This window comes from Geospiza fortis, unplaced genomic scaffold, assembly GCF_000277835.1.
Source record: "Geospiza fortis unplaced genomic scaffold, GeoFor_1.0 scaffold1, whole genome shotgun sequence".
Classification (NCBI taxonomy): Eukaryota; Metazoa; Chordata; class Aves; order Passeriformes; family Thraupidae; genus Geospiza; species Geospiza fortis.
In genome coordinates, this window is record NW_005054320.1 from 7185584 (window position 1) to 7201497 (window position 15914).

At 38.3% G+C, this 15914-nt stretch overlaps 1 protein-coding gene across 1 annotated transcript in view; it reads right to left on the bottom strand.

Annotated features, from left to right (window-relative positions):
* Window positions 1–3641: 3641 nt before the first annotated feature.
* The window catches only part of WARS2 (tryptophanyl tRNA synthetase 2, mitochondrial), a 39325-nt gene continuing 27052 nt past the window's right edge, over window positions 3642–15914 (bottom strand). Inside the window, exons 3-6 of the mRNA XM_005420587.2 lie at window positions 11141–11221; window positions 9328–9413; window positions 6594–6712; window positions 3642–4621 (exon numbers count right to left, since the gene is read on the bottom strand). Coding sequence (XP_005420644.2) covers window positions 4173–4621; window positions 6594–6712; window positions 9328–9413; window positions 11141–11221 — 735 coding nt within the window. The 3' untranslated portion in view covers window positions 3642–4172. The remainder of the gene's footprint in view (window positions 4622–6593; window positions 6713–9327; window positions 9414–11140; window positions 11222–15914) is intronic.

The window sequence follows — 15914 nt, forward strand, 5'->3', positions numbered from 1 at the left end:
CTTAAATGCATAGATCAAAATGGTGAAAGATCCATCCCTTGTTCTGAACGTGAATCTAACCAAGCTGGACTGCTGAAAGAACACACTTTCATCAGCAGCATTTACTGCTACACTGTTGGCAGGATCATAATGGCCCTAACCAAGGATAAGAAAACATTTGCTTTGCTAACCTATGGTTCTCAAAACATTTAGATGCAGGTCAGTCCCCAGGGATCCCATTTCACTGTCCTTCCTTAGACTTTCAGCTCATTTTTATGAATTCTCTAGCCTTTAATGGATGCAGCCATAATCCTGCAAAGGAGCTCTGATTGAATTGGTTGTAGATAAACACACACTGAATCAGAACTATGCAGAAAGCCTTCTGGGGAATCTGAGAAGCCAGGTCATAGTGTTTGAAAACTAAGTATCATCCTTAAGAGTTACAATTACATTCCAGTATAACTACAATATCCATGCACTCCAGCTATTTCAGGCAGGGACATAGGCTGGGAGCAGTCCCAGAGTTAATTTATGGGGCCAACCATCATTTGGAATCTCTGCTGCAGAAAACATTGTTCCTGAATCTAAAATTCTCAGTAAACCCTGTACTCTAAACTGAAAGCACAGAGCTGAGACTCAGTATGTGATATTATGACTTCCTAGGAACAACCAGCTGGAAAAATGAATGTCTCAAGTGTATAAATGTTTTTGTTAGATTTTTGAAAGTAATTCACTGTGTCGTTGATGTTTTATCTCTAAAGGTGAGTGAGTTTTACCAGGAGATGCTATGTCCCATACATATGTAATGGTTGGGATCTGCAGTGGGCCAGGAGCAGTAACATACAGGAATGGCAAAAGAGGAGATTTTGAGTCTAAGGCACAAATTACAGATGTCTTCTAAATAAAGGATCATCGTTTCTGCTTCCTTTTCTTCAGTGAGCAACACAGCATGGGGTAAGGATACCTCTCCACCTTTTGACTCTTTTTATTTCAATTAGGAAAGATACATTTGGACCTTTTTCCCACTCTGTCCTGGAAGAACATCTTACAGTGACTTCCATAATAACACAGGGCATGTCTCTACCACTCTGCAGCTGGGATGAGGAGTGTGCTTCTGCAGAAACTCCCCACCAACTGCACTTCAACTGACATCACAGAGAAGTCTTAGAGGATGTGATTTGGATAAAAACAAACATGAAAATGTGTTTCAGGAGTGCACCTATTTTGTTGCAAACAAACATTAAATCCCCAGCACTAGAGTTTGCATGAAACAAACAACTATGTGAAACAAATTTGTTTTGTGAAACAAATAACTATGAAACATAAGGCATAAATCTTCTCCAACAATTGTTCTCAAAACAGCTATTCCAACTCAACTGCACTCCTTAGTAAACATTGCCACAGAACTCTATACAGAATGGGTGTTTATATGACATTCCCAAAGGGAAACAGGGAGGTAGAAGAGGAGAGAGTAGCTTGGAATCAACTCATTGCTTCAAGCTCAGCTAAACCACATGAGTACCAAGACGGTTAACTTTGCAGAAAAAACATGCTCTAAAAAAACTGAAATAGGCAACAGATACCTGTAAACATCTACATTTGTTGTCTCCTCTCAAGGGATTCTAAAGATCATGGTTGTTAATGGAATCAGGATAATTAAACTGGGCAAACACATTTGAGAATTCCTCCACATATTTTGAGAATTCCTCCACAGGAGCAACTAAAATGAAAAGCTTAGTCAGCAATCAGTGTGTTAATATACTCATTTTACACAAGTTTAACTTTTCTGAAGATGAAAAAACATGTATATTTCCTTACTTGAAGGAAATAGGTCAGGCAAATAAGACTTGTTTGACTGATAGGGGAAAGGGAAGGAAAAACCTCCAATGCATTATTGAATTAAAAAGAGGCAAATTAGTGAATTTGCTTGAAACACAGCTAAATATGTAATGCCTTAAACCCCCACCTTTAAAGAAAAGGCTCTTTTGAAGTTTTTTTCCCCTGCTTTACTTACATGATTTTCTGAAAAAGAATCTAACAGTTTTGGGAAGATTGCTCAAAACAGTTTAAGTAACAAACCAAAATCACCCGTTGGTTTCAACCCCTCCCATGAATGCTCCTATTTTCCTTTCACTGCAGAGAAGGTGTGTTGAATTGCAACTCTATATATTAGGTGATTTGAGTATCAGAAGTGTAAAGAGACCTTGAAACTCTAAGTTGTCTGTTGAATATATGCTTCTATCTTTGCTAGTGAAAAAGAGGTACAGGTAGAAACTAGATACACTAGTATTAAAGATTTTCAGAGTCTTCATGGGGACAGTGTTAGCTTTTCCCAAGGTACACACTGTGGGACCTTTGCAGAAATCAATCTATTTAAAGAGCGCCACAGCAAACATTTTATGCCAAGTCAGGAAGCAGCAGTAATTGTGTGCCTTATTTTTTCATCTTAGTGCTCTACTGCAGCTGTTAAACACTGACAAAAGCTTTGTAAAACTATGTAAAAATGTACAGTTATAACATGTTCTTTCCTTATCCACTACAGCTTATTTAAAACCAGGGACAACTTTTGAATATACTTATTCTTTCCAGAGGACATTACCTTAGGCTTGTCTACACTGAGTTTGGTTCCAATCAGTCTGTCTCCATCCACTCTGCTTCTCTAGTCTTGACTAATTCTAGAAGATCTGTCATCATCAAGTTCTTGCATGGCAGTTCTCTTCTTCAGATCCCTAACAAATAAATACAGGTCTCAGCACAGATCTGGAGACACTCAGTTCTCAGCTTTATGTTTTGAAAAATTAAATATTTCTTTCTGAATTAACTCACTATAATTAACTAAATACTGCTTTTTAGAAAACCCCAAAACAACCAACCAACCAACTGCACTGTGTAGAACCCCCTCCCCATGTTTTACTAACTCAGGCATGTAAGACTGCCATCTTTCATGACAAATGCCACAGTCATAGCATGGTTATGAGCTGCCAGAGCACAGGATTAACTCAATTTACAGTACAGCAATTTCATACACAGCACCATGAAGTGTAACGACACAGCTAAATATGCTGGCACAGGATCAGTAGGGCTTTCATTACCTTTTAACATGTACTACTACCCCTCCTCAGAACATGGTGTCTCCTTTTGGCAATTCCCCTTTGCCACACATTCCCCAACAGGTGCCACAATCTATGGGTCCGAGTCTGTGGATGTTGGGAGGCCCAAGATCAGGGCAGGCTAACACTGCTCTCCCATCACTACACTTTCTCAAGGCTCAGTAGTGAAGAGTCCATAAAGATCTATTTAACTCTAGTCTGGCTCTGACCTTAGCACAATTTTCTAAAGAAGCGATTTTGTAAACTTTACAGAAAGTTCTCTGATTCTCAACCCAAGATTTCTTTGATTCAGGATAACATCTTCTCTTCTACATCTTTTTTAAAGCAATTCTAGACTTGATGCTGAACTGAAAATCCTGCAGCTGCCTGTTAAACAGAACAGCAGGTGAAACGGGGGCAGCTGAAGCACATGTCATTTCTCACTGAAGCACCTTAGACCTGGCCAGCAGGATGGCACAAATGGCAGAAGTGAAATTCGCTTCATACAAACTACATAGATACAAAAAAATAATTCACACTGAATTTGATGAAACTATAAGGACAAGCAGTAAGTTCCTTCTTCATCATCCTGAGCATTTATTTTTAAGTGTCTGCTTTTATTCTGGTTATCCAAGAACATGTTCAATCACCATATCAAAGCTGAATAACCCCCAGTACGATAAATTGTCCATGTGTAACAACAGCACATACACAGCTAAGTATGTTCTTGAGGGGATTACAAAGCCTTCTGCTAGATTCTGATCACCTTACCTACACTTTAGCTTCTTGCAGTGGTCAATGGAAAAATCCAAAACCCCATACAGGCAACTTTATAATCTGCTTTTGCACAATTTCTTTGTGAATTGTGATTGCTTCTGTCCTCCCTCTTTGACTAGCCAGACAAGCTTAATGCTGGTCCCACAGGAAATACCTGGCTTCATGCACATTTTTTAATGCAATCACCCTCAATGTTCTCCTTGGATCTTCCAGGAAAAAAAGTTTTTGTTTCAAACCAAAATGATTAATAATTAATAAATGATTTTGCTACAAATAACAAAATCTCTGTCCCATGATACAAAAGTCCTTGCAACTACTCAGCAGCTTCTATTGAAATCCCACCAGTCTCCTTATTTCTTGATAGATAGGAGCAGCCAGTTCTTTGGCTTTCTCTGCTCCATCCTCTAAAACCTTTATCAGATGAGACTTGTCTTCCTGGAGTTTCTTGATTTCATTCCTGATGGGTGCAAATTTTTGGATAACGGCCTCTGCTACCACCATTTTGTAGTGAGCAGTGTCGAGACCCGTGGCTTGGTGCAGCACCTCTTTGATGCTCAGCCCCGCCACTGCAGCGTGGATGGACACCAGATTGGAGACACCGGGGCGGGCAGCGGGCTCGTAGGTCACCTCTGAGGTGAAGTCAGTCACAGCTTTGCGAAACTTCAGCACTATTTCATCTGGGCTGTCCGCTATGGTGACAGTGGCTAACTTCTGTGGGTCTGACTTGGACATCTTCGCCGATGGATCTCTGAGGGATTTTATTTTCTTTGTTGTACCTTTAAAAAAAATTATGAGCACAGACAATGGTTTCTTATGACAATTGTTAAGAACAGTGTGCAGCTATATGATTAAGCTGTTTATCCTTGCTCAAAAATGAACTGTGAGCACAACCATGTATGTTCTGTTTAGTCCTTGTGCCCTTCCTGTCCTTCTAAGAAGCCACCTTTCTCCTCTCATAAACTGAATGAAGCCCCTTCCATCTCTCCCATCCTCACTAAGCAGGAACTTCTGCTGGGGCTACTCCTAATATTTTATGTGGCTTACATGCTGATTTCCCCCCAAATTTCTCCCCCACCTATTACTGCACCTTACTGAATGGTTCTGAGCAGTGGAGAAACAGGTTAACTCCACTGGTAAAAAAAAAAATCCTATAACAGTTAATCTCCTTATTTCAGGAAACTCTTCCACTCAAAATCTCTTGGAAATTCTCCTGAATCTCAGTAAAAACAGCTATTAAAATTCTCTAACTCAACACTGACCAGCTCTGTTAGATGTAAAGCACTGTTTAGATAAGAAAGGTGTGGGTGTTGTACAAACTGCTAAGATACATGCATGTACATTAAACAGATAAGTGGCATTAGGAGAATATTGCAAAGTACTTTAACAGCATCAATCCACATTGCTTCAGTTTTTCACCAAGAAATATCATTCATGGAGTATACCTAAAGTATCATTTATCTACAGAGTACTCATACCAGTTGTTTTTAGACACCTAATACAGCCAACAAAATTACCTGCATACTGCTCATAGATGGCCTATGTACTCAGTGAAAGGATAAGGGTTTTTCCAGCATACAATTCAGAAAGTGCTTTGTTCTGAAATCACCTTTTGGAAGAGTCTTTTCTGCAAACTTGAAAGAGTCTAGGTAATTCAATTGTCTACAGCTACTGAGTCTGAATAGGTCTCTACCTTCTCCATTCATCTAGGATTTTTTGTTGATTTGCATATACTTGTGAGCTTAAGAAGGAATGCTTTTTGGGAGCAAAATGAAATGGTTTTTTTCCTTTTTTTTTTCCCAAATTGAGCTTTTTATTTAACGGTAAACAGTCTCACCTGCATCAGAGGCTACACTCAGCTCCTCTTTATAGTGCTTAGTACTCCATTAGAAACTGTAGCGTTTGCAATCCCTAATATTCTCAAAACACCACTACAGGTCTAACATAATTTTCGTCACTGAGGCTTGAAAATTGAGAAAGGTTTATTACTGCCTGTCTTTTCTAAGGTGAGAGCTCCTTGCCCTTTTGGGGGCGAAGGTCTTTGCTGTGCATTCCTCTACATTACTTACAACAAAGATGCAATGCTTCATCCTTGCCCAATTCTTCACGTTTCTTAGCAAACATGCCATTTGCGCCATCTGACTCCTCCTCACCCCCCGGCCTATGACCTTACAGCTCAAAAATGGCTGAGAAGATTTTCCTTGTAAGTCTTCCTGAGACTAAGATCAAAACCTTAAAGTCTTAACTCTGTGACAAACACATATTGAAATACTCAAGCATATATTAAACACCCTTAAAAAGAATTGGAGCACTGTACATATAAACCAACAGGCTGTTCAGCATCCTTAAAGTAAACATCTCTGACTTGGACACTGAAGAATTCTGCTTGCTAGAGGTCTCTTGCCCTGTTGCTTACATGTCTCCTGAATGAGCAACATGGAATAGAGACCCTACTCTTAAAAAGTCCAGTGCGTGAAGAGCAAGGCTGACTGGCAGCAATAGAGTGCATCTGGCCCCCTGGTCTAGAATACCAGACGTCACGTACATTCCTCAACCATGGATTTCTAAAGCCTTATATCTATCTTGGGAGTTCATTTTCACAGACTCTAGGCTCTTGTTGCCAGTTTTTAATTTTCCACTCCCTTAATATCAGTTTGCCCCCTTTTCTTGGTCCCTGAAACTATTTCCACAATGTTTAAATCCATCTTCAACTTCAAATTGCAGTTAAGGGGAAAAAAATAACCAACTCACTTAAAATGGCTTTGGGCACAGGAAAGAATTCTCCATATTTCTTGTTGAAATGTTGTGCTATATCTTGGGCTAGTTCCAGGTGCAGGACTTGATCTTCTCCAACAGGAACACGTGTTGACCTTTTAATAAAAGACAGACACAGGAAACTCAGCAAAGCTCTCTGGTTCTGCTGAAATGTTACTCAAGACTGTAACAGCTTCTGCCATGACTGAGGGCCAGACTGAGCCAAACACTCAGTCCCAGCTAGATTTGGTGCTGTGGGAGCAAGATCCCAAACTGAACATATTCAAGGATGACTCTGCTTTTTGTGCTGAACTGAAGCACATAACCACGGGCAAAAATAGCCCTTTGTGAAGACATATATGGCAAAGATACCTGTAAGAGCAACTCATTAAACTCAGCTCAAAGAAAGGTTTCTTTAGTATCTCCTGCTGCCTCTTTAGAGATCAAAGAGCACATGTTATAGTGTAAAAAAAAAGTAAGAAAGATCTGCAAGGCATAAAGTGCAAGCAGCTCGTCATGTCAAGTCTCAGGAAAACATAACTGTTGTTGAGAAGTTAGTACTGAGGATGTATCAAGGGAAGGAAAGAAGAGAGTGTTTCTTCTTCATCACAATTGTATAAATCATGTGGTCCAGTGCTTCTATTGTCACAAGTGTTATTAGAGGATTAGAACTGCTGGATTCAAAGGATAATTTGATTTTCTGTATTGAACTAACGGCTTGAATACACTTCTGGAGAGAAACACAATCTGCATCAGAGGACACGAGGAGGTGAAGAATCCATTACTTCCCCTGGTGATTCTTTCCCACAGTTAATCATACTTGCTAAAAATGTATGATTCTTTTAGATGAGGCAGACTTGAAATCTTGCCAGTTTTTGATTACTCTCCCATCCCCCAGCAGATTTTTTTCCTAAGGCTTACGGGGTATTCAGCTATGAATACTGGACATGTTCCAAAATAAGGAAGTTCACCATGCATCTTTTAAGTTCCCAGAAAATTTCAGATCAACATGGTACGCTTTCCTTCCAATTCTGAATTACTGGGCTGATATCCAGGAATCAATTTGTCCACCTTTATTCCCAACCAGCCAGCAAGGCAACCTAAAAACAGCTACAGTAGGAATCAATAGGAAATCACAGTGCCCTATAACTGAGAGAAAATCAGTTACCATAATCAATATACTTTAAGCAGGTCAAAAGAAATGCTTCCATATGCCAAAATGGTTCCATATTCACAAAGTTTGCCACTAAACAGAAAACATATTATCTCCATAAAAGTCTCTGCACGATACCTTGCCTTTTTCCTTGCTGGCTTTAAAAAAAAATTCTATTCTGGTGCTATTTTTACTTCTTTCTGTCGTGCATTTACCTTCTGTCCATTTTCCTGTCTCTTTGATCCTTGGTTCATCTGAGCTAGTACTGTTTCTCCCCCTCCTCCAGCTCTAAATTCTACTTCATGACTGATGTTCCCTTCCTGTGCTTCCATTTCTCACCAATTCTTGTTTCTCATATTATTTTGTTTGCATTAAAGCATTTTTTATTAAAGATGTTAAGTCAAGTTTCTTCAAAGAGATATTGTTTCTCTTTCAATTCCTTGTTTTGTGCTCTGGGTGAACAGCCTGCTGTTAATACAGATAGTAGCCAACAAACCACTGGCTTTGCTAAGGAAAGATGAAACACCTGATCTTATTAGAGATGGAAGAGACAGACATGGTTGAGCTCAATCAAAACAATGTGATTTCTGATAAAATTGTCTAAATTTCATTCTTAAATACTTGACACTCAAATCACTCAAATATTTGACAATCAAATGGGACTCACTTCAAATAAAATCATGATATTCAAAATAATTCTGCCTTTTGCTTGCCTCCTGTTATTTTTAGTTAAAATTTAGGTAAATTAGAAATACCATCTCTTGGTCTTTTAACAGTCTTGTTTTCCCTACTATGATCAATTAACATGAGATTTCTCTAGATGCATTTTTCTGAATTCACAACTGGTTAATCTTGGTTAGTTGACCTGACATCCTTGTCCTCAGTTCTGTGTTAATTCTCTGTCCCAATCAATACTCACAAGTTCCTTCAGAACAATGCTACAAAGTACATATGCTCTGAACATAAAAAAAAAATTCATATATGGTGCACTGTCTTCAACATTTACTTACTGAGACAGTTTAAATCATATTATGAAATACAACCAGTAATGACAATGCACTACAAATTCTATTATCCAGGCTACAGGCTTAGGCATGCTGAGTTCCCAGTCCCTCACTACGGGCTGTTTCCACTGCAGCACTAGCCCAGGTACTACAGTCTGCAGTCAATAAGTTACTCTTTTTCATCAGTATGAACTCGCCTACACAAAATCCCCCACTCATATTGGTATGCTACATACAGACAGTTTAAGTACCTCTACAGTACATTGCATAAAATAAAGCATAACTACTTTTTAAAAAGTGTACCAGTGTATTATATATAATTAAAAATCAGTCTGTTATAATTGCCTAAGAATTATTCTCACATGACCAGATTTTTCTCTTTATAGCCCTGTCAGTAGCTTTTTAACCAGGCTAGATTTCAACCAGCCACTTGAGAGTCTGTCATCCATTTCCAATCTTCTGATCTAATCACACCCAGCTCCCCTGCTCAATAATTTAGCATGTTGACCTGACAAGCATTCATTCCAATGTAGCTGAACAGACATTGCCCATGGGCTCACATTCTGCCTCTTACTTGTACAGCAAAATATCTGCTGCTTGAAGCACAGGGTAAGTCAACAAACCAACAGTTCCTTCGCTATTCTGGCTGGCACGCTTCATCTGTTTGGAAAAGAAAAACAGAGAAGAATCACACTTTTGACTAATGGTATCAAGGTCTGTGATTTTAATTAATTAGAATTCTGAATAATTGAGTAATTTATTATGTAGCTCTACAGAAGACAGTGTCATGTAAAATCCACTCCTTATGAATATATTCTGGTTTATATCTTATATTTATGAATTTCTCTACACTGTTCTGATATTCTAGTAAGAAGGGAACACAGGGTTTCTTTTGTTTTCTGTTTGTAACCTTATTAATGGAAATGATTTCAAATGCAAAACCATCATGCTAAGTTATTAAACTTGAATATTACACATAATTCCTATTTTTTAAATAGTGTCTTCAGCAATAAATTTTTGAAACACTTCATAATGGAGATACAAAAAGGTATTAACACCTGTGTTAGAGAGCAAGACACAATGATCACATACAGTCACCAGAATGGCCAGTGACAGCTGGGAGAAGCCAGAACTACAGAGTCCAGTGCTCTCTCCATCAGTTCTCACTGCTCCCCAAAATCCACCTAATGCATTCAAGTCCTTTACTGGTCCCTGATATGGATCACCTAGATCAAGACAGTCAGGCTGCAAACACTAATTCTGTTCTAGCAATGACATATCTGTGTTTTACTTTTAGCAATACTTAAATATACTAACCCCCTTGAAATCTGAATTATTTTATTAGGACTGTTCAAATATATTTAGACTTGTCTCACACTCTCCAACAGATCCTGAATTCTTTCTCCATCTTAAGTGCCTAGAGTTCAGGGAACCTAATTTGCAAAGCCTAGCACCTGTAACACCTATCTGTAGGTCTGGAAAGTCAATCCAGTCAAAGTAGGATTTAAGAGCTTAACTTTAGAACCTCAGGTTTGAAAAGGTTTGCTTTAATCTATGCCATGCATTAACACTGGTTGCTGTATTTAAGTTTTACTGGTTTTATTTAATTAAGAAGGAAAACAGGAAAAAAGAAAACATCTGGAGGTATTTAAGACTGCTCTGAACTCTGCAAGCCCAAACTACTCTTAAATGGTTGGGGTTTTTTTCCCCCTTTTTCAGATACTTCTCTCTCCTGTCTTTTTCTGCTTACTAAATGTCAAAATAAAATACAAGGAACTTAAATGCAAGAACTCTGTTGATGCAGTCAGGCTGATGCAACACGGAGATTAAGATGAACATTTGACACTCATAAAGGCAAACATTTAAGATACAATATCACTCAGCACATTTTTAATATTTATAATTTCTATACTCCTCTTCAAACATATGCCTCTTTTGAACACTCTTCCATAAAATCTACAGAGCAGCCACTCTTTATAGTGGAAAACGAAAAGCTGTTTATGGAACTCCTTAATCAGCAAGGCCCAAGGTTTCCACTGCAATATCTTCCATTACTTTTGCGCTATTAAACAAGCACTGAAATAACACTGAATGTTCTAGCAAAATCAGTTTAATAACAGCAAACAAACCGCCTTTTTAGTACAGTTTTTCTGCAAATCTTTGCCAAAACCACAATTCTGCAGCTTCCAGCAGGAAAATGTTCACTAAGAGGAACAGACCTGGAGAGGTATGTTTTACCCCTTCCACCACAGGACTACAGAATTACTTAAACCTAAAGCAAGAACAACCAAGGTAAAGTTGGTACTTCATAGATGACAAGTATTTCCAGGATAACATTTCTACTCAATTCCCATGAATTTCTTTTAAATTTACCAAACCGTCCATACCTTCCACTGGGGCAAACGTAGCAGACGTGGCACATTAGTTAAGCACCCAAGAATCCAGGCAAGTTCTGCATGCTCAGGAACCTGAAAGTATGAAGTTAGAATCTATTTAAATCTTCCTCCTTTATATGCATATTTTCTCAAAGTCAGTAAGAATAAATTGCATCAAAGACGAGAAAACCATTTATTTCTGTATATTACTTTTTCAGTAAGGTCAAGCGACAAGCTAATGGAAAGTTTTGGACACTGCCAGGATTGAATGCCCTATATTAAAATAGTATAGCAAGGTTTTTGATCCTATCCACTCATATTCTAAACAAGAAAATGCTTTAGCAATAGCAGAGTTGAGCACACATGTAAACTCCTTTGCTTGAATACTTGATTCACTCTTTGCAACATTGGCAGGTTTGAATCTTTAAGAGCATGCTGTCTCAAAGAGGTTCAAAGCTTCATGCCTGCAATATGATATAACAACCCAGATAGAAGGCAGTAAAAAGTGTTTCTTAACAAGTCAGAACTACTAGGATTATTAATTGCAATTCCTTTGTTGTCACATTTTAAATACAGTAATTTCCTAGCTAGTAGTCATTGGACTACTTTGGTGACCAATGTGTAAAAGTATCCAACCTCCAGACTACAGCTTAGTGGTTTAATATTTCAGGTTGATTCTTTCCCTTCTTTCTGCCTTTCCCACAGATTCAGGGTTTTTATTAATTCCCTCATGCTCATTTGACCTGCAATCTTCTGTGCACAAGACAAAGTGCAACAAAATACTGGAGTAAAATGAACTTCACGGAAAATACTAAGCACAAGACTCCTATTTCATCTAGAAGGAATCACCATCTGGTTGAAAGTGGTTTCTCATTTCTTTCTTCTAGTCACGGACGGAGAGGAGATGGTGCTCTGTTGCACTTGTGTTGACAAGAACCCTCTTTAAAAGCTAGGCAGTCATTGATTCAGCCCTGTCAGATGTTGCTTTCGCAGCCAAGACTGCACGTGTGTTTCACTGGATCAGTGGATTTGACATTACATCAGTAACCAAAACACCAAGTGATCTAAACAGCATTTGTTGGGTTGAATACACAGTTCTTGGTCCTACCAAGTTATACTCACTTCCCATCTTCAAACACACAGTCCTTTCCTAAATATTACTAAAGTGCTGAATATGCTGAAGAAAAAGCCTGATAAAATGGTGACAAAATACATAGAAGTATACCAAAGGGTAGAAATTTCAGCTGGAATAAGATTCAGTACTGAAGGCTAATGAGTCCGCATTCATCATCCAAATTGCTGTATATTGGTGTGTGAATCAGGAGGTTCTAGGCTTAAACCACAAATCATTTGTCAGACTAAATCACAGTTTAAGCTACTGTGTTTTACTTGGCAAGAGGGGCAGGTAATTGCTGCCTTTGGCTGGTCATGGTGCATCTGCTCAAATGTTACTCATTTAGCTATTTTAGTATTTCATCACATTGATTTCACAAATCTGATACAAAGAAACTGGAAGACGTATATGATGATGTATATGACACCAGTAAAATAATGTCTCAGTCTACTTTTCCTTTCACTGAGTAATACCCATGGATCACAATCAGGAGAAGCCATTCTCCCACACAAACTCCATAAGCTTCTGCTGATGGACCTGATGCAGGTCCATTTAAAACTGCAGGCAAATGTCTTCATTAAACAACCAAAACACAAGAATGTAAGAAATAACTCTGTACTGGATCACAACAAAGGCAATGCAGCCTCATGCTCTATTTCCAGGACTAGCACTTGGGGCAAACACAGGAGCCTACTGCTTCCTACAGTATCTTCCCCTCACACTTCTCCAGCATCCATAATTGTTGCTCTAGGCAATATCAGAAGGTATCATCCCTGGCCCAGTCCTGGTAATGTATCCAGATTCCCCAAGGAATGTGTCTAATCCATTTCTGAACCAGCTGATATTGCGCATTTCACAACCTCATGGAGCAGCAAGCTCCAGAGGCTTAAACCTGATGTGTAAAGAAATAATTTAGCCACTAATGTATCCATGTTTGTTTACTGTCTTTGAATACCACCTGTTTCTTATATTTCACAATTTGGTGAACAATTCCATATCCAGCTTATTCAGTGTTTTTCTGATTTTGTAAACGGTGATTGCATATACGCCTCAGCCTTCTCCTCTTCAACACTGACTTCTGAATATTTCCTTCTTAAGGCAGCTACTCTATCCCCTGCTGCATGAACTCCTCTCCTTTGTATCATATCTAAGTCATTAGTTCATCCTAGAGACTCTAAAACTTCACCCAGTATTCAAAAAATGGGCACACTAAGGTTTTGCATGGTGACAAAACGTCATCTCTGTCTTATTCACAATACCCTTTCTGGTGATGTGGTGATGATGACATATCATTAACTTTTTAAAAAATTGCTTGTGCTGAGCCCATGATTTCAGAGAACTGCCAATGATGACTCCAGGACTTTCTTTCCTGCATTGTGTGAAGAAGGTTTAGAATACTTTTACCCAGATGTTTTAAAGTATTTAAAGCTCTTCTACTCCTTATTTGCCTGTCCACTCTGTTTTATGAGTTCTTTTGAAATTCCTTTCCTTGGCATAGCATTTGGCTACACATAAGGACTTAGTATTGCCAGTGAACTTCTGTTCGCTACTTTCTTCAGGTCATGAAAGAAAATGTTCACTAGAACTGCTCCCAGCAAGAATCCCTGAGGAACATGACTGCTGACTGCGCCATTCAAATAAAAAAAAAGGGAGCATTACAGCCTATGTGGCTTTCAACAGTGATATGAAAGGAAACAGAGAAGAGAGATCACATATTTGCAAAAATCTACAAAACGATTTTCAGTCGACTCCTATTGTATTAGGTAGTGTTTATTATGCCATCACAAGGAAAACCGTTGTCAGAGAAGCATTGCTTTTCACACAACTTTCATTAAAAAGAGTATGACTGTTAGAGAGGTGTTCTGCTTGCTTTTATAATTTATTTTTTAAAGGAGGTTACCCAATAATTTGACTAGGATTTCAAGAAATAGAAGTATAAAAAGCTCCAATTAATTCACCCTATTCTGTCTACACTTTAATCAACAAAGAACTCAATTTCTTTTGTATTTTAAAATCTGACAACAACTGTCAGATTTTAAAATACAAACTGTATTTTAAAACTACTGTCCAGAGCTACAATGTACTTCAGGATCACCCAATTTTTCAAAAGAGAACAGATAATAATAACCATAACTGTTTTCCAATGAAGACATAATTTTCTCAGTGTGTCCTCTCTTCCAAGTACATCAGTAGAGAAGTAATACAAATGGTAGAAAACCAGAATTACATCTCCAATTAACAAAACTCACAACCAGCGACAGTCGCTGAACTGTATGTCGAACCAAACTCTAAGAATGTCACAATCACTGGTAATTCTGAAAATCAGCTATCTAATCAATTAAATCCTTCAGGCCAACTTCAGCTACTTTTATGTCCTGAAAAAAATATAATAGCCTGTTTTCAGTATAAACATTATTTTCTTGGGAAATATTTCTTGCAGCCTTGCTGAAAATATTTCCAGGAACAACAGTTTTTAAGTGTTCTCTTTATTGTTTCCCTTTATAAAGTCAACTATTTCCCATTTAAAATTTTCCAAAACTTCTTACCCATATCCATATAGCAACACCCCCTTTTCAGACAGCCCAAATCCTACCCTTTGCTCTTCTCAGTAAATATAGCAAGTTTCTCTCTCTGTTCCTGCTCTGTGCTCTTGCCTATTTTAACAATTTTTGTTTTCTAATCTCACACACGTCTGTAAAAACCATCAACATTTCTCAAAGGGTTGAGATGGCCGCCTCTATGCTATTACCAGGGACACATTTCCTCCTTCAATCTCCATTGCATTAAGCATCCCCCACAACCTGGCTTACTAATCAGTAATCAAAGAGTTATTTCTAGAGTAAACTACTTACATTCCTTCCCTGTGGCCTGACAAGGCCAAGGCTGCCTACCCAGATTCCTTTAATTTTTTTAAAGCGCACATATTTAACAGAGGTGACCATTTCCAAATGATAACGAGCAGTTATCTAAAAGGCACAAACACTTCTATTTCTTCACCTGAGCACCCTGCTCCTCCCTTTTTAAAGACAAATAGCTTCTTCATTATTTACTTGTACAGCCATTTGAAGTTATTAAACTCGGGTCACAATTCATACTTGAATCTCTGGAGCTTTATATGCTGGAGTACAATCTCAGGCTTTCTTCCTGTAAATCTATTTTTTTGTCCTTGATCCTAGCTATTCCTTACCAAATTATTGTTGATATTCCCTTGCCACAGCCAATGATACATACATGGAAAACAGTAGCTGCTTTTAGTCCAAATAATTCTACATGACTTTTTATGATGAAACATACAGCTGAGGAAGACAGCAAGCTGTGAGATTCAAGAACAGTGGGAGAGGCATGAATAGTGGAAGGAAATTTGAAAGCAAGCAAATCAGTGACATTGCGCCTCAGCTTTCTGAGGTTATAATACAAAGTTGTGTGTTGGCAGCTGAAGTGGCTTTCTGCAAAAAGAGATGCAGTGTTTTATTTTCAAGATGGACTTCCTCAAGTTGCAACCTATAGCCCTTCTCTGTAAGGCACTGCCAATTTGCTGCATATCTATCATGTGGAAACAGCTTTCCTCAGCAGAGTAACCTCATTAAGGGCTACATTTGAAAGGGGTAGTAAATTTAAAAGATTTAATTTTGATAGAGTACAAGCAAAGTCTCAGGAGGTAATTTGGATAGC